The sequence below is a fragment of the Callithrix jacchus genome, chromosome 18 (assembly GCF_049354715.1).
Source record: "Callithrix jacchus isolate 240 chromosome 18, calJac240_pri, whole genome shotgun sequence".
In the NCBI taxonomy this organism is placed as follows: domain Eukaryota; kingdom Metazoa; phylum Chordata; class Mammalia; order Primates; family Cebidae; genus Callithrix; species Callithrix jacchus.
In genome coordinates this window covers 22643430-22668836 of record NC_133519.1, presented here as the reverse complement: position 1 = coordinate 22668836, position 25407 = coordinate 22643430, and the positions used below count along the sequence as shown (strand labels likewise).

The 25407-nt window shown below is 37.1% G+C and overlaps 1 protein-coding gene across 1 annotated transcript in view; it reads left to right on the top strand.

Moving 5' to 3' along the window:
• Positions 1-25407, top strand: part of XPR1 (xenotropic and polytropic retrovirus receptor 1) — a 233740-nt gene that overhangs the window by 114668 nt on the left and 93665 nt on the right. The window contains exon 3 of the mRNA XM_002760310.6: positions 18083-18184. Within this exon, the coding sequence (XP_002760356.1) occupies positions 18083-18184 (102 nt within the window). The remainder of the gene's footprint in view (positions 1-18082; positions 18185-25407) is intronic.

Genomic DNA, 25407 nt, shown 5'->3' with positions numbered 1-25407 from the left:
TGGAGTCTTGCTCTGTCGCCCAGGCTGCAGTGCAGTGGCGCAACCTCGGCTCACTGCAGCCTCCACCTCCCAGGTTCAAGTGATTTTCCTGCCTCAGCCTCCCAAGTAGCTAGGACTACAGGTGTGTGCCACCACACCTGGCTATTTTTTTGTATTTTTAATAGAGACTAAAAGTTTTATTCATACCTTGACCAAGGTCTGAGTGCTAGGTTTATTGTTACTAGATTATTGTTGCTGCTAGACTCTGCCAGTAGGCAGAGGAGCTAAGAAATTATGTGTGTGTGTGTGTGTGTGTGTGTAAACTTCGTATACACATTGATAGAGTTTGGCTCTGTGTCCCCACCCAAATCTCATCTTTTAGCTCCCGTATTTCCTACTTGTTATGGGAAGGATGCAGTGGGAGATGAGAGATGATTGAATCATGAGGACGAGTCTTTGCCATGCTGTTCTCATGATAGTGAATGGGTCTCATGAGATCTGATGGTTTTAAAAATACAAGTTTTTCTGCACAAGCTCTCTCTCTGCCTGCTGCCATCCATGTAAGATATGACTTGCTCCTCTTTGCCTTCCACTGTGATTGTGAGGCCTCCCCAGCCATGTGGAACTGTAAATCCAATAAACCTTTTTCTTTTGTAAATTGCCCAGTCTCAGGTATGCCTTTATCAGCAGCATGAAAATGGACTAATACATACATATATCTGTATTTCTCTATCTGTCTATTTGCATATATATTAAAAACCATGAGTTCACACTGTTACCTCTGATTTTACTCAGATTGACACTCTAGCACACAAATTTTATTGTACCTCCCCAGGTTTTCTGGCTCCCCAAGGTATAGTTCTCCAGTACCCTTTCTCCTATTCTGTGCCTGAAATTTACCTGATACTCCTTTTATCAAGAGACGCAGACTAGTAAATAGTCAGTCATTTAATGTGTTAAATATACTCAGGGTTATTTTGATCAGTAATGTTTCTGAAAGGGTTATTTAAGAGGGTAAGTGTCAGGTGACTAGGGAGAAAATGTGATTATGAATGTTGGGATTTGGAAAAGAGATGGTTTGGGGATACTCAGAAGAAAAAATGTTCAGACAGGAGAACTTAAAAAAGGTCCAGACATAAGGAAAGTATGGCTGTTCTCAGGAACTGAAAATCGCTCAGGATAGCTATATAGGTTGAGATATAGGATGAATTAAAGCTGAAGAGAAGTGGCACTGACTTTTAAAAGACTTTATAAAACTATTGTTGCAAACTATTGAACATTATCATAAGAACAACAGAGAGTATTAAATTATTTTAAGCTAAATAATTATATTCCCTTTCCTTTTCACAACAGAAAACGATTTTTAGCAAACTCTTTATTATTTGTATCTCATATAATGCTACAAAGGTTTTGACATAACATTTTCTTTGAAGGAGAGTCCCAAATAAAGGAATTTAATCATTCTTATGAGTCAGTGAATATGTGTCATTGAAATACTGAAGATTACTTTCTCCCCTTATCTAAGATGCCATGGTTTTTTTTTTTCCTTTTTCCTTCCATGTTTTGCTTTAAGAGCAATGCAGCTGTAAAGTATGCTTCAGTTGCTTAGATGATGAAATTTGTCTATATGTAATTAAGACCCCAAACTGTGATTTTACATTAAAATTAGTTAAGATTTATTAATTGGGTAGAATGTGTTCTATTTGTCTCAAGAAAATAGAGATTTTACCACCTGCCCAAATCTTCTCTTTAAATATATAATCACTAAACTTTTTTAAATTGCATTTTCATAATTGTTTCCTTAATTGCATTGTTTTATACACTTTTCCTTTGTTCTGTCATCTTTCTCAGTATGATTCTGTGATATATTTTATCAATTTTCTTTTAGTCATTGGAAGAGTCTTTTTATCAGACAAACAAGTGACTGTATTTCTGGTCTAATTTGAAGAATATTGAAATGTCCCAGGATATAGAGGAAGAGAGAAGTATATAAAACCTTGGCTTTGAGGGAATTTGAGCTGAGAACTTAATTTTCTTTAGTTGGCTATGTTGCTATGAAATCAGAATAAAAGAGAATACTGCAGGAAGTTTGCAGCAAAGATGCAGTTTATGGATATTAAAGAATTAACAAAGGATAACCCATATATGGATTTTTTTCAGTACTTTTTAAAAAAGAATCTATCTTTCTTTTAGCTTTTTATATCTGACTGGAAAATTGATGTTCATCATAAATGCATTTTCTCTTTAGTTATATGCCTTAGTCCATTCTTCCTGCTATAACAAAATACTTTAGTTTGAGTAATATATAAATAATAGAAATTTATTTCTCATAGTTCTGGAGGCTGGGAAGTCCAGAATCGAGACACCAACAGACCTAGTGCCTGATAAGGGCTTGCTTTTTGCTTCCAAGATGGTATCTTGTTGCTGTGTCTTCTGAAGGGGTCCAACACAAAGTCCTTACATGGCAGAAAAGATGGAAGGAAGGAACTAGGGAGCTTTCTTCAGCCTCTTTTATAAGGTCACTAATACTATTCACCTCTTAAAGCCCCACCTTTATACTATGACACTGGTGATTAATGTTTATCATGAATTTGGGGGGACACATTCAGGCCACAACATTATATGTATATGCTTGGCACTTTGGGAGAGAAATGAGATAGTTACATAGCTATCAGTCTTTGAAAGCTTTTTCCCTGGAATAAGTCACTAGAGTAGTTATGACTCTTTTTTACTCATCTTTGCAACAGTAAGACTGAAAATTCAGGGCCAAGCACCATGGCTCCCACCTGCAATCTCAGCACTTTGAGAGGCCAAGGCAGGAGTATTCTTTGAGCCCAGTACTTTGAGACTAGACTGGGCAACAGAGCAAGACCCTGTCTCTATATAAAAATGAAAAAAAAACTGAGACTTCAGTTAAGCTAATAATAGTATTCATCTTGGAATATCCTCAGATTTTTTTGTTTGCTTTGTTTATTGTAACTTCAGTCTTAATAATTTTGATCTGTTGCTTTGCAAAAGTGAAAAAGAACTAGGATTATTAATTGTTCAGTTAAAAGTGGATCTAACTAGATTTATTTAATAAAATATTTTAAAATAATGATATACTTTCTGGTATATAAAGTGATTAATTAGCTAACAAAATTAAAAAATTAAAAGCCTTCACTTAAAAATAGGTAATTCTCTTGAAAATATCTCCTGTATACAAAGTAGTATTTTGTCATATTGGTTAAATGGAGAAGAGTGCTGGAAAAAAATCCCTTTTATATTGTCCTTTAAGGGAATTCATTTCCTGATTTATATTCAAATATATAAGGATATATTCATTTACATATGTAGTAATTCCTGAAATTGATTGGTCTGAATAATGAGTCTACAGTCAAGAAGTCCTCTTTCAAACTGCCTTTCCTTGAGTTTATTAAAAAAAGACTTCTCTCTTACTCAGTCTAATTTTGCTATAATATGTTACTGCCATTCTGGACCACAAACAAAGGCATTCTCTGAAATACTCAAATACTCATTATAGGTATTAAGAAAGTGAGTAACAGGATAACAATCCTTTGGAAGTCCATTTTTTTTTTTTTTGTTTTCATTGAAACTGAAAGAAGACTTAATTGTAAGTTTATTTATTGTTAAAACGAATTTTCAATAATAGATCACCATGGTCTCAGGAAGAAGGCTAGTCCTTTATTCTACCCTTTATGTATTTGTATAATTATTTGATTAAAGTGTTTTTTTCCCTCAGATAGACTGTAGATTGTAATCTTAAAGGGCAGAATGTATGTGTATTTTGCTTATCACTGTATCCCCACCCCTGTCACATTGCCTAGTACATAGGAAGGACTTGGTATTTGTTGAATGAATGACTCCTGATTTAGCTCTATTTCTACTACATCAATGATTTTAGAGTAACATTTTTATATTTGAAATTTTCTTTGCCATATGCTTTATATAATTCATCTCCCATCTGCTGATGTAATAGCATCTGGAAAAAAATAATTTCAAGTTAGTTATTCTCAGTTTGTAAATCACACTATTAAAAAAACCACATACCTTTTTTTTGGTGAAAGCATGAAACAGTGGTGCTAAATATTCTTTCTATATTTGATGGAGCCTGGTCACATATTTAATTTTTATTTATCTGTTTTCATAACCAGGAGAAACTAAGAAATCATAGAAACTATTGTGGATGGAATATAATTACAATGCAAAAAGGCAGTGGTGATTGTAAAGCTAGTGCCTCTCAAACTGGTGTTCCACAGAATACTGTTTCAGGAGATTTTTTTTTTTAATTTAAATTTTATTTTTTGAGCAGGGTCTCAGTCTGTCACTCAGGCTAGAGTATAACATGATCACAGCTCACTGCAGCCTTCATCTTCCAGGCTCAAACAATCCTCCCCCATCAGCCTCCCAAGTAGCTGGGGCCACAGGCACACACTACCACACCCAGTTAAATTTTTTTTTTTGTAGAGACTGAGTCTCCCTATGTTGTCCAGGCTGGTCTCCAACTCCTGGGCTCAAGCTGTTCTCCCACCTTGGCCTCCCAAAGATCTGGGATTACAGGCATGAGCCACCATACCTGGCCTATTCTTGCAGATTTTAATAGATATTCTACAGCCTTTTCCCCATCTTTCTGCTGTCATTCCCCCTCTACCACCAAGGACTGCATTCTTATAACTTTGGGAAACATAATGTACTAGTTCCACTTCTCATGGAATAACAGTGTATTAGCATGGTAAAGCTTTTTTTGCCTTAAAGCAGAGTTTCTCAGCCTTGACACTATTGACATTTGGACTGGATAATTCTGTGTTTGGAGCAGGTAGTGGGAAGGATTGGTGTCCTGGAAATTGTAGAATATTTAGCAGCATCCTTGACCTCTACCCATTAGACTCTAGTAACACTAACATATTCATGGTTACCCAGCTGTGACAACCAAAAGTATCTCCAGATATTGCCAAATGTCCCCTTGAAGACAGCCCACCCAAGGGTGAGAACTACTACCTTAAAAAAATCAGTTTGATTCTGCTTTATACTTAAAATTCCTAGATTTATTTGAGGATAGAATACTTCTCCTTCATTTGCACACCTAATTTCCTGGGAAATGTGATTTTAAGTTGTCATTTGGTAAAACAGAAACTAATTTTATTGTTTATGCTTCTCCCTAAAACTCATTAATATTTTCCATGGCACTTAGAATAAAGTACAAACTTCTCAACGTGGCCTTTCTGCATGAAAGAGCCTTTGCCTTCCTTCTTAACCTAACCTCCAATCACCACCTGGTGGCAGTCACATTGTGAGCTTCTTTCTTTTTTTTTGTACATATGTTTATTTTTTTCTTATCAAAAAGCTAAAATGATGTAACAGTGTCTCCGGCCCTACCTCAAAATAGCAGAAAAGTTAGAGATAATTACATTGTCCAAATATGATAACCTGCTATTCCTCCCTAGCCCCCACCTCCTGGGCCCCGGTGTGTGATGTTCCCTTCCCTGTTTCTGTGTGTTCTCATTGTTCAACACTCACTTGTGAGTGACAACATGCAGTGTTTGGTTTTCTGTTCTTGTGTCAGTTTGCTGAGAGTGATAGTTTCCAGTTTCAACCATGTCCCTGCAAAGGACATGAACTTTTTTATGGCTGCATAGTATTCCATGGTGTATATATGCCACATTTTCTTTATCCAGTCTATCATTGTTGGGCATTTGGGTTGGTTCCAAGTCTTTGTTATTGTGAACAGTACTGCAATAAACATACATGTGTATGTTTCTTTATAATAGAATGATTTATAATCCTTTGGGTATATACCCAGTAATGGGATTGCTGGGTCAAATGGTATTTCTAGTTCTTTCTTCTCTCTTCTTTCTTCTCTCCTTTTTTGTTTTTGAGATGGAATCTTGCTCTGTAGCCAGGCTGGAGTGCAGTGGTGGGATCTCGGCTCACTGCGACCTCCACCTCCCAGATTCTGGCAATTCTGTCTCAGCATCCTGAGTAACTGGGACCACAGGCATGCACCACTACACCACCTAGTTTTTGTATTTTTAGTAGAGACAGGGTTTCACCATGTTGGCCAGGATGGTCTTGATTTCTTGACCTTGTGATCCGCCTGCCTCAGCCTCCCATAGTGCTGGGATTACAGTTGTGAGCCACCGCTCCCAGCTTGTTCTTTCTTATCCTTTAGGTTCAGTCTTAGATTAAATGCCATCTCTTAAAGAGAGATCTTTTCTGATCATTTCTTACTCTGCCAGAAAGGATAGCCATCCATCCCAGTCCTTAACCTCTGTCTCATCACCCTATTTGTTGTCTTCATTCACTTTTTGTAGTGTATAATTCTGTGTTTACTTGTGTAGATTTCTTTCTGCCTCAGTCACTAGATTGTAAACTGTATGAAGGCAGGGGCCACATTTATCTGATTCATCATGTCCCCAGTATTTAATAGAGAGCCTAGCATCTAATAAGTACAATAATTATTTGTTGAATAAATAAATATTATTAATACAATTCAAATATTATAATTCAAGGCTGGGAATGGTGGCTCGAATACCTGAGGTCAGGAATTCGAGACCAGTCTGGCCAACATGGCAAAACCCCATCTCTACTAAAAATACAAACATTAGCTGGGTGTGGTGCGGGCATTTGTAATCCCAGTTACTCAGGAGGCTGAGGCAGGAGAATTGCTTGATCCTGGGAGGCAAAGGTTGCAGCCAGCCGAGATCATGCCATTCCATTACAGCCTGGGCACCAGAGCAAGATTCCATCTCAAAAATAAATGAATGAATGAATGAATGAATAAATAAAGTGTATAATTCAAAGGTTTCTAATATAGTCAAGTTTGTGCATCCATCACCACTATGTAATTCAAGAACATTTTTATCACTCCCTACTCCTCCTATCCCCAGCACCTGCCTGCCAACCACCACTCTACTTTCTGTCTCTATGGATTTACATATTCTGGACATTTTATATAAATGGATTCATACAACATGTCATCTTTACTGTCTGGCTTCTTTCCCTTAGCGTAATATTTTCAGGATTCATCCATGTTGTAGCATGTAACAGTACATTATTCTTTTCTATAACTGAATTATATTCAATTGTATGGATATGCCACATTTTATTTATTCATTTATCCATTCGGAGACATTTGGGTTGTTTCTACTTTTGCTATTATAAATAATGCTGCCATGAACATTCACATATAAGTTTTTCTGTGAACATATGTTTTTACTTCTCTTTGGTATGTACCTAGAAGTAAAATTGTTTAATCACATGGTAATCTGTTTTTAACTTTGTGAGGAACTACCAAACTGTTTTCCCAAGTGGCTGCATCATTTAACATTCTTACCAGTAATATATGAGGGTTCTAATTTCTGTATATTCTTACCAATATTTATTATTGCCTTTTTACATTATAGCTATTCTAGTGGGTATGAAATGGTCTCTCATTATCTTTTGATTTGTATTTCACTAATGACTGATGTGTTGAAATATATTCATGTACTTATTGGTCCTTTGTGTATCCTCTTTGGAGAAATGTCTCTTCAGATTCTTTGTCCTTTTTAAAAATTTGGTTATATGTCTTATTGTTGAGTAAGAGGAGTCTTTTTGACATATTTTCTAAAAACGATGCAAGAGTTGTAAGTCTTTTTCTATTCTGGATACTAAAGCCTTGTCAGATAGTCCTCATATGGGTTTGCAGATGTTTTCTCCCATTGTGTTTCTGTTTGTGTTTTTTACTTTTTTAATTGTGTCCTTTTAAGCAGAAAAGTTTTTTATTTCGATAAAGTTCAATTTATTAATTTTTTAATTTGTTGCTTATGTGTTTGGTGTCATATCTAAGAAATCATTGCCCCTTCTCAGGTCAGGAAGATTTATACCTGTGTTTTCTTCTAAGAGTTAATGTAGTTTTAGCTCTTAGATTTAGGTCTTTGATCACTTTTGACTTAATTTTTGCATCTGTTGTGGGAGTCTAACTTCATGCTTTTGCATGCATCCAATTGTTGGAGTGTTTTTTTTCTTTTACTCTATTAAAGTATCATGATTTTCACAAAATAGGAAGATTGTTTTAGCATTTACAATTTTAAAATAGTATGTGGAGTACATACTATGTACCAGACGTTATGTTGGATATATAATCTATATAGATTATAGAAAGACAAAATCTGTAACCTCAGTGTCTCACAGATCTGGAAATTAAGAAAATTGAGAATAGCAATAAAAGCTTGAATGGAACATATCAGATATTTGATGGTGTTAATAGTGGTTTTAAAGAAATGGTTTTTGAGAAGACTGGCCTTTTATATATTTAACCCAGATATTGCATGAGAAAGTTCAATGACATTAATAGTATAAAAATAAAAATATTCCTGAATATTGCTGTAAAAAGCACTTGATGGTGGTTGCTGTGCAATAGAAGTATTTTACCTTGATTGGTAGTGTTAAATAATCATTTTCTTTCTTTCTTTTTTTTTTTGAGACACAGTCTCTGACGCCCATGCTGGAGTACAGTGGCGCTCTCTTGGCTCACTGCAACCTCCGCCTCCTAGGTTCAAGCGAAGAATCATTTTCTATTGACAGTAATTTGCAGGGTGGATGAGAAAGCACTTGTCTGTCAGCCACAAATGCAAGGTGGAGCTAAGACATTTACAGAGATGACAAAGAAATTGGTCTCTCTTTCTCTCTCTCAGTATAATTGTGTGCCTCTATTTTAGTATAACTGACTGATTTAATATTTATTTAACTCAGAGCAAAGGAGTCTCTAAGATGGTATTCTCTAAGTCATTTTTTACCTATTTTTGATTTTTTTTACTCTTACGACTTTTTTTCTGTTGCTGCTCATCTTGTGTTAGTATATCTTCCTAAGATTTGCACTTATTTATGCTAGCTCTCTCTCTTAGTCTTTTGTGATTATTGAATTCAGACATGTTTAGCCCATTGTATTAGTCTACTCAGACTGCCATAACAGAATACTGCAGACTGTGTGCCTTAAGCAAGAGAAATTTGTTTTCTCATATTTCTGGAGGCTTGAAAGCCCATGATCAAGATGCAGGCAGAATTGGTTTATAGTAAGGCCTGTCTCTTCCTTATTTGCAGGCATTTGCCCTCACATGGCCTATCCTCTGTGTGTGATTGGAGGGAGAGCGAGCACGTGAGAGCCAGGGAGTGAGAGAGAGAGAGAAAAGAGAGAGAGAGTGAGAGTGTGTGTGTGTGTGTGTGTGTGTTGGGGTGGGCAGTGGGGATTTCTGGTGTCTCTTTTTGTTTTGTTTTTGAGACAGAGTCTCAGTCTGTCACCAGGCTGGAGGGCAGTGGTGCAATCTCTGCTCACTGCAACCTCCACCTCCCAGGTTCAAGCGTGCCTGCCTCAACCTCCCTAGTAGCTGGGATTACAGGCACCCACCACCACTCCCGGCTAATTTTTGTATTTTTAGTAGAGACAGGGTTTCACCATCTTGGCCAGGATGGTCTCAATCTCCTGACCTTGTGATCCTCCTGCCTCGGCTTCCCAAAGTGCTGAACTTAGAGGTGTACTGTCTCTCTCTCTCTCTTTTTTTTTTATGGGAACACCAGTCCTGTGGGATTAAGGATCCATGAACCTTAAGTCCTCATTAAACCTTAGCTGCCTCTTTAAAGGCCCTGTCTCCAAGTACCAGTCACATTGAGGGGTTAGGGCTTCCACATATGATTTTGGGTGAGATGCAATTTACTTCATAATACCAATGTAGCACTTAGTAGTCACTTTTATACAGTTAATATATTTATATTCTTTATTTGATAATAGAATGCAGTGATTTTTCTATAAAACTTTTATTGGAGGGGGAAAACTCATGTCATCTAGGCTCTTTGTTCAGTTTTCTTACCTGTAAAATAAGAATATTGGACTAGTTGATTTTCGAATGCTGAAATTCTCTGATTCTCCAATTCAGAGTTACTGATTCTAACATTATTGAACAGGTACATTATAGGAAATATAATAGAAATTGATGTTCTGTAAGCAAGCATTTTATAAGCTTCTCCTAACTGAAGTGAAAGCCTTAATCATTCTGTATGCTGCTATATTCTGTTATACTGTATTTCCTGTGGTCCTAGCTACTTAGGGAGGCTAAGGTGGAAGGATTGATTGAGCCTGAGAGGTTGAGGCTGTAGTGAGCCATGAATGTGCCATTGCACTTCAGCCTGGGCCACACAGCTAGGCTCTGTCTCAAAAAAAAGACTCTATTCAACTAGCTATGCTGGTTAGCTTTTACTGTGTATAGTTTATGTTCCTTTTTTTCTTCCAGTTAATATCCTTTATATGGTATAATTTATCCTTCATGAATACCTTTTTATTTTAATAGATCTAAACAATATAATAATTAAAGATAGCAAAATCTGAGAATCCTTCCCATACTTACTCCCCTTTCAAAGGAAGTAACCACAACAGATTGTTATGCATCCTTGCAATCTTTCTATGAATGTACATATGAATATTAATTCATACATATTTTCAATTAATGGGATCATGCTGTATATATTGTTATTTATTTTTTCCTTTACAGTCTTTGCTGATTTTTTATACACACTAGAATGTATGTGTATTATTTTTTAAACCCATAGTGTTACATAATATTATCATAATTGGGGGAACCATCCAAGATGGCCGATCGCTAACATCCCGGGATTGCAGCTCTCAGGGAAGGCGCGGAGAACTAGAGGACGCCACACTTTCAGACAAAGTCTGGTCGCTCACGGAGCAGAAGATCCCCCAGCGGTGGAAACACACAGAGTCACCAGCGCGACTCTCGTGGTCAGCGCAGTGGTTCCGCTGGCACCTCGACGCGGCAGCGCTCAGCGCAGAGTAAACGGGACAGGTTCCCCTTCTGACTGAGGTTTGGAGCCCTGGGAAGGCAGAGTCACCTACTACGGAAACAAGAAGGAAGCCCGACAGGAGAATCCTGGGCAGAAAAGCACCATCAGTTTTAACGCCGCTGCTCTGGCCCTGGGAACTAACAACCTGGACGTCCACTCAAGAGACCTAATCTGAAAGTTGGTAATTTCAAAGACGACAGGAGGATAAATTTACAATGACGGGAAGAAACCAGCGTAAAAAAGCTGAGAATACTCAAAGTCAGAACGCCTCTCCCTCTAAAGATGATCACAGTTCCACATCAACAATGGAACAAGGCTTGATGGAGAACGAGCGCCTCCTGATGACAGAATCACTCTTCAAGGAATGGATAATAACAAACTTCGGTGAGTTAAAAGAACATGTTGTAGCCCAACGTAAAGAAACTAGGAACTTTGACAAAAGGCTTGATGAAATCCTATTGAGAATAGACAACTTAGAGAGGAGTATGAGTGAATTAATGGAACTGAAGAATACAATACAGGAACTCCGAGAAGTATGCACAGGTTTAAACACTCGAATTGTTCAAGCAGAAGAAGGGATATCAGAGGTCAAAGTCCAACTTAATGAAATAAAACGTGAAGAAAAGATTAGAGAAAAAAGGATAAAAAGGAATGAGCAAAGTCTCCAAGAAATGTGGGACTATGTGAAAAGACCAAATTTACGTTTGATAGGTGTACCTGAATGCGACGGAGAGAATGAATCCAAGCTGGAAAATACCCTTCAGGATATTATTCAGGAAAATTTTCCTAAACTAGCAAAGCAGGTCAACATTCAACCCCAGGTAATACAGAGAACACCACAAAGATATTCCTCAAGAAGAGTAACCCCAAGGCACATAATCGTTAGATTCACCAGGGTTGAAATGAAGGAGAAAATACTAAGGGCAGCCAGAAAGAAAGGTCAGATTACCCACAAAGGCAAGCCTATCAGACTTACAGCAGATCTCTCGGCAGAAACTCTACAGGCCAGAAGAGAGTGGGGGCCAATATTCAACATCCTCAAAGAACAGAACCATCAGCCCAGAATTTCATATCTAGCCAAACTAAGCTTCACAACTGAAGGAAAAATAAAATCTTTTATGAACAAGCAAGAACTCAGAGATTTTATTACCACCAGGCCTGCTTTACAAGAGCTTCTGAAAGAAGCATTACACACAGAAAGAAACAACCAGTATTAGCCTTTCTAAAAATATACCAAAAAGTAAAGAGCACCAACATAAAGAAGAATTTACACCAACAAATGGATAAAACAGCCAGTCAACATCAAATGGCAGTAACCCTAAATTTAAATTGACTGAATTCCCAATCAAAAGACACAGCCAAAACCCAATGGCATGTTACATCCAGACCTGTTTCACATGCAAGGATACACAAAGACTCAAAACAAAGGGATGGAGAAAGATTTACCAACCAAATGGAGAGCAAAAATAAATAATAAATAAATAAAAAGCAGGAGTTGCAATTCTCGTATCGGAGAAAATAGATTTTAAAGCAACAAAGATATAGTGGTAAAAGGATCAATGCAACAACAAGAGCTAACGATCCTAACACCCAGATAGGAGACATAGATTCAATGAGACAGAAAATTAATAAGGATATCAAGGACTCGAACTCAGATCCAGAACAAGTAAACTTAATAAATACACAAAATATACATTCTTGTCAATACCACATCACACCTACCCATTAGTTTAAATGAAACATTGATTGGCCATTATTAATACCCAATTTTTTTCAAAATAAAGCAATATTTCCATTTACTCTCCCTCTTTCTCTTCCTCTTTCTTCCTCTCCTTTACTTATTTTTTTTTTCTTTCCTTCTCTCAAAAAAAAAGAAATCAACTTGTAAACCTCTAGATCCAGGTCGGCAATGTCTCTTTCATTGCTTGATTTCCTTTCTTCCCTTCCCTCCCTCCCTCTCTCCCTTTCCACTTCCTCCCTTCCTTCCTTCCTTCATCCCTTCCTTCCTCCCTACTGTCCTTATTCCCTTCCTTTCTGCCTTCCTCCCCCCACACACAAAAAAAATATTATCATAATTTACTTAACCACTCTCCTTTTGGACATTAGTTTGTTGCTTTTTTGTTATTAAAAATAATGATGAGTCTGGACATGGTGGCTTATGCCTGTAATCCCACAGAGGCCGAGGCAGTTGGATCACCTGAGGTCAGGCGTTCATGACCAGCCTGACCAACAAGGTGAAACCCCACCTCTACTAAAAATACAAAAATTAACTGGGCATGGTGGCAGATGCTTGTAATCCCAGCTATTTGGGAGGCTGAGGCAGGAGAATCACTTGAACTCGGGAGGCGGAGGATGCAGTGAGCTGAGATCACACCATTATACTCTAACCTGGGTGACAGAGCAAGACTCTGTCTCAAAAAAAAAAAAAAAAAGAAAAAGAAAGAAAATGGTGAATGAACATCTTTGGAAATTCATTCATTTGTGTAGAGATTACTTTAGAATACATTTCCTACATGTGGGATTAAACACTGAAAATTTTGATAGCTTCTACCAGATTGTCTTCCTAAAATTTACACTTACATTAACAAGGAATTAGTGTGTTCATGTGTCCTTACCATTGCCAATAATACCACTATTTTAAAATTCTTTCTAACCTGATAGTTGAAAAACTGTATTTCCTTTTTTAAAAGTTGCATTTGTATGACATCTGGCATCCTTTCATTTATTCATTGGCCATTTATATTTCTTTGTCTGTGAATTGCTGTAATTCACTTACTTTTCTTATGGAATCAAATATCTTTTTAATATTAACTTGTAAGACTTTTAAAAAATATATTTTGCATGCTAATCATTTATTTTAAATGTTATAGATATATCTTTCTGCTGTTTCTCTTATATATATTATTGTACTTTAGGTTCTGGGGTATGTCTGCAGAACATGCAGGATTGTTGCATAGGTACATGCATGGCAATGTGATTTGCTGCCTCCATCCCCATCACTTATATCTGGCATTTCTCCCCATGTTATCCCTCTCCAACTCCCTACCCCCAAATGTTCCTCCCTTGGTCCCCCTCAACAGACCCCAGTGTGTGATACTCCCCTTCCTGTGTCCATATGTTCTCATTGTTCAACACCCGCCTATGAGTGAGAACATGCGGTGTTTGATTTTCTGTTCTTGTGTCAGTTTGCTGAGAATGATGGTTTCCAGGTTCATCCATGTCCCTGCAAAGGACACGAACTCATCATTTTTGATGGCTGCATAATATTCCATGGTGTATATGTGCCACATTTTCCTTGTCCAGTCTATCATTGATGGGCATTTGGGTTGGTTCCAGGTCTTTGCTATTATAAACAGTGCTGCAATGAACATTCGTGTGCATGTGACCTTATAGTAGAATGATTTATAATCCTTTGGATATATACACTGTTGGTGGGAGTATAAATTAGTTCAACTATTGTGGAAGACAGTGTGGCGATTCCTCAAGGACCTAGAAATAGAAATTCCATTTGACCCAGCAATCCCATTACTGGGTATATATCCAAAGGATTATAAATAATTCTATTATAAAGACACATGCACACATATGTTCACTGCAGCACTGTTTACAATAGTAAAGACCTGGAACCAACCCAAATACCCATCAATGATAGACTGGACAAGGAAAATGTGGCACATATACACCATGGAATATTATGCAGCCATCAAAAACGATGAGTTCGTGTCCTTTGTAGGGACATGGATGAACCTGGACACCATCATTCTCAGCAAACTGACACAAGAACAGAAAATGAAATACTGCATGTTCTCGCTCATAGGTGGGTGTTGAATAATAACACATGGACACAGGGAGGGGAGCACTACACACTGGGGTCTGTTGGGGGGAATAGGGGAGGGACAGTGGGGAGTGAGGAGTTGGGGAGAGATAGCATGGGGAGAAATTCCAGATATAGGTTAAGGGGAGGAAGGCAGCAAATCACACTGCCACGTGTGTACCTATGCAACTATCTTGCATGTTCTTCACATGTACCCCAAAACCTAAAATGCAATAGAAAAAGAATGCCTTCCTCATGTGGAATTACTTAAATGCTTTATTTTTGTATAGCATTTTATATCATTTTTGCTTTTGTTTTTTTTTTTTGAGACAGAGTTTCGCTTTTGTTACCCAGGCTGGAGTGCAGTGGCGTGATCTCGGCTCACCGCAACCTCTGCCTCCTGGGTTCAGGCAATTCTTCTGCCTCAGCCTCCTGAGAAGCTGGGATTACAGGCACGCACCACCATGCCCAGCTAATTTTTTGTATTTTTAATAGAGACTGGGTTTCACCATGTTGACCAGGATGGTCTCGATCTCTTGACCTCATGATCCACCCGCCTCGGCCTTCCAAAGTGCTGGGATTACAGGTGTGAGCCACTGCACCCGGCCTTTATAGCATTTTTTAAACTCCATTTTGAGATTTTTCTAAATTGATGACTGGTTGACCTAGCCCTATTCATGTGTAGTTCATTCTTTTCTCACTGAGATTTGAAGTCTCCTTTATCATAATCTAAACATTCACACACACACACACACACACACACACACACACACACACACACGCAGATTTACTTCTGGACTCTCTATTCTGTTCTTTTTGCTGTGTTTTTCTCATTTATTTACTAAAAGTATATTTTATTTATAGTAGTTTACCAAGTCTTTTGAAGTCTGAGAAGGCAAAAACACTGTCTTTCATTTTACTTCTTTTGAATACTTGCTGTTTTTATTTATATTTTTTCTCTTTCTCTTTCTTAGCTATTTTTTTTGTTTTGTTAGTGTTACTGTATATCCTTACTCTACCTTCTTCTGATTAGTGGCTATTTTATGTGTGAATTAGAAAACTAAACAAACTGGCAGTATTTTAGATAAAACAGTCTCTCTGTCTCTCTTTTTTGGGACGGAGTCTTGCTCTGTCACCCAGGCTGCAGTGCTGTGGTGAGATCTCAGCTCATTGCAACCTCCAACTCCTCCCAGATTCAAGCAATTCTCCTGCCTCAGCCAACGGAGTAGCTGGGACTATAGGTGTGAGCCACCACACCCAACTAATTTTTATATTTTTAATACAGACAGGGTTTCACCAGGTCAGGCTGGTTGCACACTCCTGATCTCAGGTGATCCATCTGCCTCGGCCTCCCAAAGCTCTGGGATTACAGGTGTGAGCCACCACACTCGGCCAGATAAAACAATCTTTAAAGCAAGGAAATAAATTCTTAGGAGACTGATTCATGGGTAGAATATTCATGCTTTAACACATGGAATTTGTATATTTTAGTTTCTCAGAGGCCTGTATTTTTTGTTTCTGAATTATTGGTGATATTATAAATAGTTGATGTTGAATATACAACCTATGTGAACATTATTATATATTAAAAATTATTTTAAGAACAGAAGCTGTGTTTAAATCACTTTGCTAGACAATTTTATTTCTATCGCTTTATGTTAATAAAAGTTGGGTGTTAAGAGAAAAACACAGTTGATATGACCAAGCCCATGTTTTGCTTTTGGGTTTTCTTTCCTAACAATAGAGAATAAAATAAAGATAATTAGGTAATTAAGTAGAATAAGCTGTTACTCTTATTTTAAATCAGCTAGAGGTAGGTGCAATTATATGAGCTGCATCTGTTACCATGGAGCTTCCTTAACTCAAGCTCAGCTTTAAAATTTGGGAAAAAAAAAATTGTGACCTGCTTCATGCTTTGAAAAAATAAAAATAAAAATATGATTTTCAGTGCTCTTGGGTAGCTATAGCCTTTATTGTATCTAGATTGCGGACTTCAAAGTGGCCATCCTGTTTTACTACAGAATCAATAGGACATCCTGCATTATTTTCCTTATTTCTAGACAGCTGGATTATTTTAAGAGTTTCTGGGACTGCACTGAGTTTTGGGAGACCTGAGGCTCAGAAAGGAACCTATACTTTTTCTGTACATTTCAATCTTAGAGTACCCCAGACATCCAGGAATAGGATAGTTCTATATTATTAATATTAGCATCTAGAAAGTCTAATTAGATCTCACTTGGGCAAAAAACATACCATTTTAGGCTCAGGGTTCCTAAAGTTACATATATCTCTACATATGGGATTCAGTAGGTTGAGATGCTGTGTGACAGAACTCAACAGAGTAGATCCAGCCTGCAGAAACATATATTGATTGGCCAACACTGTGTTTTAAAAATATCTGGATTTATGGCTTCTCCTGAAAAATGGAAAGCTTTGACATACTGGGCCCACATCACCACATGGCAGCAACTAGACAGGCATATGCTTTCCAGCTTGTCAGAATCCCTACCACTCCTTTTCCTGAAGGTGTCACTTGTCATTTCTCAACACATTTGCACAAACATCTACTTGCTCAACACATTTATATTACCTTTCCAGCTCCTAAAGATTTGGAACTTCTGATTTACTTTTCAGTTCACACTTCTTTCACTGTATGTGGTACAGCTAAAGTAAAAATAAATAGACCGCAATTTAACATAGAACAAAATCAACTCGTTTTCCCGGAAACGTATTATGCATTCATGTCTTGATACCTTTGCTTTGCATTTTTTTCTTCCCTCAGATATTTATTCTCTTGCTGAATGAATTCTACTCACTCAGTGGAATTCATTGAATCTTACTTGATGAATTCTGTCTACAGGTTTTTTCCTCTTCTGAAGTCTTAGAACACTTATTTTCTCCATCATTATAAATTTATTATAGTAGAGCTTTAGGACAGCCTCCACTTAAGCTTGTGTGTGGTCTTATGAAGAGGGTTTTTTTTTTGTTTTTTTTTTGAGACAGGGTCTTGCCCTGTTGCCCAGGCTGTAGTGGAATGGTGTGATCTTGACTCACTGCAGCCTCTACCTCCCAGGTTCGAGTGGTTCTCCTGCCTCAGCCTCCCCAGTAGCTGGGATTACAGGTGTCCACCATCATGCCCAGCTAATTTTTGTGTTTTTAGCAGAGGTGGGGCTTTGCCACGTTGGCCAGACTGGTCTCGAACTCCTGACTTCAAGTGATTTGCCCACCTCGGTCTCCTGAAGTACTGGGATTATAGGCATGAGCCACTGCTCATGAGCCAGCCTGAAGAAGTCTCTGATTAGTCTTTTCTTAATATGGTTCACAATTCATTTTTTCAGAGACATACATATAAAGTTGTCATTTTAAAAACCCAAAAAGTTCCTTAGTTTTTGTTTTCTAAGTTTTCTCAATTGGCCTTTGGACATTAAATTTAAATATTGTTTTCCTGTCTTTCAGTTACAGATGAGGACACAGTAAAGAGGTATTTTGCCAAGTTTGAAGAGAAATTTTTCCAAACCTGTGAAAAAGAACTTGCCAAAATCAACACATTTTATTCAGGTGAGTAAGAGACTTTTTTTTTTTTTTTTTTTTTGCTGCCAAGGAAGGAGAAATTGTACCATATCATTATTTAAACTTCTGATCAACATTTTAAATTGAGTCTTGTTTTCCTTACCATACTGCACTTAAGATATATTTTCTTGATAAGAACACGTCTGGTTTCTCATTGTTTAAGCTTTCTGTGGTCATTACCTAGAATCTCTCTTGTAGTCAAAACAATATTGGGACTTCATTGAATAGAGGCAGTACCTTGGTAGAGCCTCACTGTGGCCCAGTGCAAAGGTTAAAGAGTCAGAAACTTGATTTTATCATTTTAGCCAGAGATGAATTATACATTCCACCTTATCAATGATGACAGTTTTATACCTTTTCATTACCTAGAACACTCATACCTATTTCTCTAAAGCACTGACTTCCAGATTATGCCACTCAGATGTGAGAAGAAAATATTGGAACTTCTATATATTTATGTCTGACTCTTTTGAATTTTTTTTTTATACATGTATGTTGTAATGTACATAATATACATTAGTAAAATAATGTCTTTATAGGGAAAAATTTTTGAAACTATCTAGAGCACTACCTTAGACATTAAGAGTCCTATGAGACCTAGTTAATAATCAGATAGTTTGATGAGTACAGAATCAGCACAAAGTAAGTTAGATTCAGGATGTTTGATCTAGACTCTGGAAATCTTACACATAGTCCCTGTTACACTGCCAAGCTTACAACCCAGTAACTGGAATACCTGTCCTGTTGAATGTATTGTATCTATTCCCTGAGCAGTAATTGATTAAAAAAAGTTTTAGTTTGTAATTTTATTTAATATCAAAAATATAAAATTACTCTGTTTTTTCCTTTTCATATTTAATATGCAAATTACATGCCTGCTATTGAGAATATACTCATCTCTTGGGAAAGACTTTGGAAATACCATAATCTTACAACTAGCATAAACATAAAGCAGATATTAGTGTGGATTAGTCTAATGATGAATAGTTTCATGACTTTACTAATTTGTTCTTCAGATGATTTTTTTCCTTGCTTTTCCATGATTTCTGGAAGCATCTTACTCATGTCCTTTTTCAGCAGCAGCCCCTTCAACTAGAGGCTGATCATTCCTTTTATAGAGTATTGTGAGACAGGAGATGGAAAAAGGTAAAAAGAGTCAGTGAGAAAAAGCTGTCAGAAGACAAGAGACGGAGCCCAGCATTCCCTTAGCTACCATTTTTCTTCCAGATCAGTGTATCTGTGTATTTCTGTAAAATACTATTGTTCCTCCAAATCAGTATTTCTGTGTATTTCTATAACAGTGGATCTTCTTCTTAGCATCAGTATTGTGTAGAATATTCCATTTCTGCCACTCCTATTTGTTGACATCTACTAACCTCTTGGTTGCTCGCTGTGAACTTAGACTCCTGGCTCTCAGTCTAAATAAATCTCTATCTTAATTTTTCATATCCTGCTGGATGGGTTTATTGTCCTTGTAGACAGTCATTTTCAGTTACACTGTACTTTAGCCACATACACACATAGTCATACCCATCACCCAGAATTCCTCTCTTCTAAAATACTGAAACTGAATATGAGTCTGTGACCATGTGTCCCAGTCTTTTAGCTTTTTACTTCCCTCCTCCTTTAACATCTGTTTTTCCATCTCACAGAACTCTAGTTTCTTGACTCTTCCATTTTATTTCAGTTTATCATACACCTCTTATAATTATTTCCTACTTTTTTCCTTTTCATCATATTTTTTCCTTTTTGTGGAGAATGGGGTCTTGCTATGCTGCCTAGAAAGGTATTGAATTCCTGGGCTCAAGCTATCCTCTTGCCTCTGTTTCCTAAGTGCTGGCATTATAGGTGTGGCCACCACACCCAGCCAGAATTATTTTCTTCTCTGTCAATTATTTTAACCATTTTGACCTCTGTGTTTTTAATCTCTTTACCCTCATGACCTTATGTTGCATCTACCTAGTAAAACTCAACCAGTTCACCCTTTACCTTCTTTATGCCTACCCCACAGGCTGTGTAGGACAACAGCAGAAGAAATTGGAACAGAATAAATTCATTGTTGCACCCTTAACCATGTCCTTAAAGCTTCCTGTGGGTCCTAATCAGTATCCTTTTTCATGCTCCAAAGTGCTTTTGTAAACCTTATATCATTCTCCAGAATTCTCTAACCACACCATTTTCCCCATCGTGCTCATTATACTCCCTGCTTTACAAACAAAAATAAAGGCCATCATCTGTTGAGTATAATACCATGCAGATATATGGTATTATATCTGTACTTCTCCCCCAGATGCCTAATAGACATTCTCATTCTTATTTATTTTCCTCCAATCTTTGTAGCAGAGATATCCCTCCTTATTCCATGGCAGATCTTTTCAACTACTGACTAAATTTCAGCTCTTCAAGACCTTGCTCCAGTAATTATTTCCTCTAAGAATTAATAAATACATGTATTTAACTTCCCTTTTTACTGATTCAATCTCCTTAGCAAGTCACTCCCTTCAAACAAAATATAAATGAGCAAGCAAATGTCTTAACTTTATATCCTCCCCCTCATCTTTCATTTGTAGCTGGGCTTTTTCCTTGGGCAGAGGGAACAGTTTATGCACAAGCAAGAGCCATGAAAGAATATGGCATGTATGCCTGTCTCTTTCACCAGGTTACGGGCACCTAGAAGGCAGAGACAAAATATAAATATTATTTAAAACCATGCAAGCAGGTAGATTTTCTGCAAGGGAAAGAGGGATTGCAATGTTCCCAAGGAGAAAGATGATTTCTATAATTAGGAGATAGAAGGATAAAGAGGAATCAGCAATGTAGACAGAGAAGACCATATAGAAGGAGGAGGAGGAGGAGACTAAAACAGGAGGGCATTTGCAATGAAAGAAATATTTAGATTGAGAAAGTATATTGGAAATTATTGAGAAAGAGTAAGGCTGTAAATTATGAATATATAAAATCAAGTTTATTAGCTTTTTTCTCTATGACTTTTTTTGAAAAAGAGGGGTCTCTAAGCTCAACTCTAAAAAGGTGATTTATATCACAAAGAATAGAAAATGCTTGTTTATGAAGAAAAATATCTACTCTTGGTAGTACTTTTTTTTTTTGAGACAGCGTCTTGCTTTATTGTTCAGGATGGAGTGCATTGGCACAATCTCAGCTCACTGCAACCTCTGCCTCCCAGGTTCAAGTGATCCTCTTGCCTCAGCCTCCTGCATAGCTGGGATTGAAAATGCGTACCACCACACCTGGCTAATTTTTTATTTTTATTTTGAGTAGAGATGGGGTTTCACCATGTTGGCCAGCCTGGTCTCGAACTCCATACCTCAGGTGATCTACCCACCTCAGCCTCCCAAAGTGCTGGTATTACAGGCATGAGCCACTGCATCTGGCCAGTAGATGCTTTTTATATTTTGTAAAAATTTAGTAAAAAGAAAAAAAAATCTACATTATGACCCAGCACATACATGCAGATACTTTTTTTATATAAGTTTGTATACATCTATATGTGAGTGACTATATAATATATTTAAATAATTTAAAATTTTTTTTTTTTTTTTTTGAGACGGAGTTTCACTCTTGTTACCCAGGCTGGAGTGCAATGGCGCGATCTCGGCTCACTGCAAGCTCCGCCTCCTGGGTTCAGGCAATTCTCCTGCCTCAGCCTCCTGAGTAGCGGGGATTACAGGAACGCACCACCATGCCCAGCTAATTTTTTGAATTTTTTTAGTAGAGACGGGGTTTCACCGTGTTGACCAGCATGGTCTCGATCTCTTGACCTTGTGATCCACTCGCCTCGGCCTCCCAAAGAGCTAGGATTACAGGCTTGAGCCACCACGCCCGGCTAAAATGTTTTTATAAACAATACTTATCTTTAGTACTTGTAGAATATTATGTTTTGTATGTTTTTCCATTTTTGTTTGATTTTTTTAAAATGCTGATTATGATCCACTAAATTGGTTTTATGGCCCTATGTTGGGTTGCAACCCTCAGTTTGAAACATAATTTCTTTAAGTTAGGTCACTTCTCAAAAATAATTTTAGGCTAGCTACTATTTAAAGTTTTGGTGCTATGATTTGATACCTTCCTGTTTTGTGTGTATATTGGCAAGGCCAGTGAGGCATGTCTCTTGATGTCCTCACAGGTACAAATTAATAGTCTCTAGACTGACTCTTGCCAGATCAGGAAGTGATGGGTAATATGAAGACATGATTTACAGAAACAGAATTTGGTACTGGTTCTCAACAGTATATTCTTCCCTCCTTATTTAGCCACCTTCTCCTCAGAAGATTGTAGACTGCAGTTCTCAGACACTAGGGCACAAGAAAAACTAAACAATATGGGGTGAGTTTAGCTTATACCTACACCCGCTTATATCTCACACGTTAAATAGCTAAAAGTGGTCCATTTTTAAGTGAAATATATTTGACTGGAACCTTTAAATGTCCCAAAACAAATTGGCATATTTTATTTTATCTGTTTCTAATCACATCAAAAAGGCCAATCAAAATATAGCATGAATGCTGCTAAAATTTGGAATTTTTTTCTTGCCAGTGCTACTTGCTTATAAATAAGCAAATTGATTCCCAACCCTCTAGGGTTCCACATTAGGATCAGAAGCTATTTTCAATATTCAGAAAACCTGATGTAAGTTATTTTGTTTGTCTTTATTGTTTATTATGTATCTTTGATTAAAAATTGACATTTATATTTATAGATAAAATCTTTCAGTATTTGAAGATAATAGGAAGAGAAGTGAATTGTGAAAAGGAGGGGTCCTTCATGGTAAAAACATTGCTAATCCCTAACGTAGAGTTTCTTGAGTCTCTGCTATCACTGAAAATAGTATCAATCCTGAATGCTATATAATTGGAAACCCTTTTTGTGGTGACCAGTAATGTCTTTTTTTCAATGGACAGCTGATCCAACTGATCACTTCACTTTTTCCAAACCAGTTTGCCTTTTCTCTTCATTCAAAATATTTAGCTTCTAAACAGTGTTTATGTGCTTGATGATAAAAAAAAAAGAATATCTATGTTGCTTCTTATATTTCACAGAACAGTCAAGCCCCTTTTATTGTCTGGAATTTTGAAATAGCTAAGTGCTTTTTCTTTGTTTTTTTTTTCTGGCTGAATTTTTTTGGCTTCAGTTACATTGGGAACTCACAGCAGTGTTACATGCTTTCTCTTTCTTTACTAAAAAAGAAGGAAAGGGCCGGGTGCCTGTAATCCCAGCACTTTGGGAGGCCGAGGCGGGTGGATCACAAGGTCAAGAGATCGAGACCATCCTGGTCAACATGGTGAAACCCCGTCTCTACTAAAAATACAAAAAATTAGCTGGGCATGTTGGCACGTGCCTGTAATCCCAGCTACTCAGGAGGCCGAGGCAGGAGAATTGCCTGAACCCAGGAGGCGGAGGTTGCGGTGAGCCGAGATCGCGCCATTGCACTCCAGCCTGGGTAACAAGAGCGAAACTCCGTCTCAAAAAAAAAAAAAGAAGAATAAGAAGAAGAAGGAAAGGCAGGTGAGAGGGAAGAGGGAAAGTAATTGCACTGATGTTGTATTAGTAGGAAAATTATAATAGAAACAGACTTTTTCTTGGCTGTAAAATATTTTCTGGCTTCATATAAATGCAAGACCAATTGGATAACAATTACTAAGAGCTATTCTTATTATACAGTTATTCTTGTAATCCTGTTTTATAGTGTCTTGCTGTATGTTTATTTTTCTTCATTATTAATTTATACTGTTTATACAAAAAGAATTTTTGGCACTGTATATTGTTATTTCACTAAATGTGTGTAATGAAACATAAGAATCTTTTATACTGAAATAGTAAATTTTGATTTCAGAAGTGATACATGTGTCTAGTATGCATGTATCTAAACTATGTCTTAATGGCTCATTTTGTTCTTTGCTCATGTATGTGTTAAAATGTGGATTAAATATATATTTTTAGTGGTCATAGGTTAGTATATTGTTTAAAATTCCTGTATTTTAACATATTTTCCTGCATCATGATTCTCTTGAGTTCATTACAGTAGAATCAGTTACTTAAGAACTATTTAAAGAAGTAGGGAGGGTAGTAGGGGAAGTGAAATTAAAGGAGCCACTTGGCCAGTTGTGGTGGCTCACGCCTGTAATCCCAGCACTTTGGGAGGCTGAGGCGGGTGGATCACCTGAGGTCAGGAGTTTGAGACCAGCCTGGCCAACACGGCAAAAACCCGTCTCTAGACATATCGTGTGTAATATTTTTTCAGATACCTTCTAAGTTGTTAGGACATAAATACTTAAGTTGTTTGAACTTGACTACTTAATAAATAGGTATTTCTTTTGGCCTAGAAGCATCATGAAAATATTACTGAGATGCAAAGTGCACCATGAACCAAGAAAGAGCCAAGAAGTTCTACACCAAGAACCAAGAAGTTCTGTTTTTGATCTTGAGCATAAGACAGACACATTTGCAGTAGAAATGCTTAACATGTATCAAAAGGGCCCTGAGATTCATTTTATTTATATAAGTGTATTTGTAAATAAATTTTCATTAATAGATCAGAGTATACATTTTTACACACACACACACACACGCACACATGCACGCATGCACACACACACCCTTTTCCAGGTTCTGTGCATTTGCATGTGTTTGAGCTTTCTGGTGTTCTGGCTCTAGGGAACTGAAGTGTCATTGCAAAATAGATTGGGATACTTGATGTTGAAAGCAGTATTTCTTGTTCTTTTTAAATTTATACCCATCTGATATGAAAATCTCATACCATAGCTGTGGTAATGTTGAATGTGATTTTTTTCAAACTATATATGCTTTGTATTCCCCTACCCCTACCCAGGGATTCTTATGGGCTCTTCTACGTAGTTATGCCATTAAGGAAGAGAACACTACTTTAAAGAAAGTAGCAAAATACACTTGAAGTGTTGATATCTTCTCCATTTCCATATAGGAATGTAGATTACTAGAGAGAACTTTTACCCATCTATTCAGCAAACATGGATCGAGTGTACTATATGCAAGCTTTTTATGGTACAAAGATGATAGTCCATGCAGAAACTTGTATGAGAATGTTAATAGCATATTTATATAGTTTAAAAAACTAGAAACAACTCAAATGTCTGCAAACTAAAGAATATTTAAACAAAATATATATTCACACAATGAAATACTATTTGGCAATAAAAGGAACTAAGTATAACAGA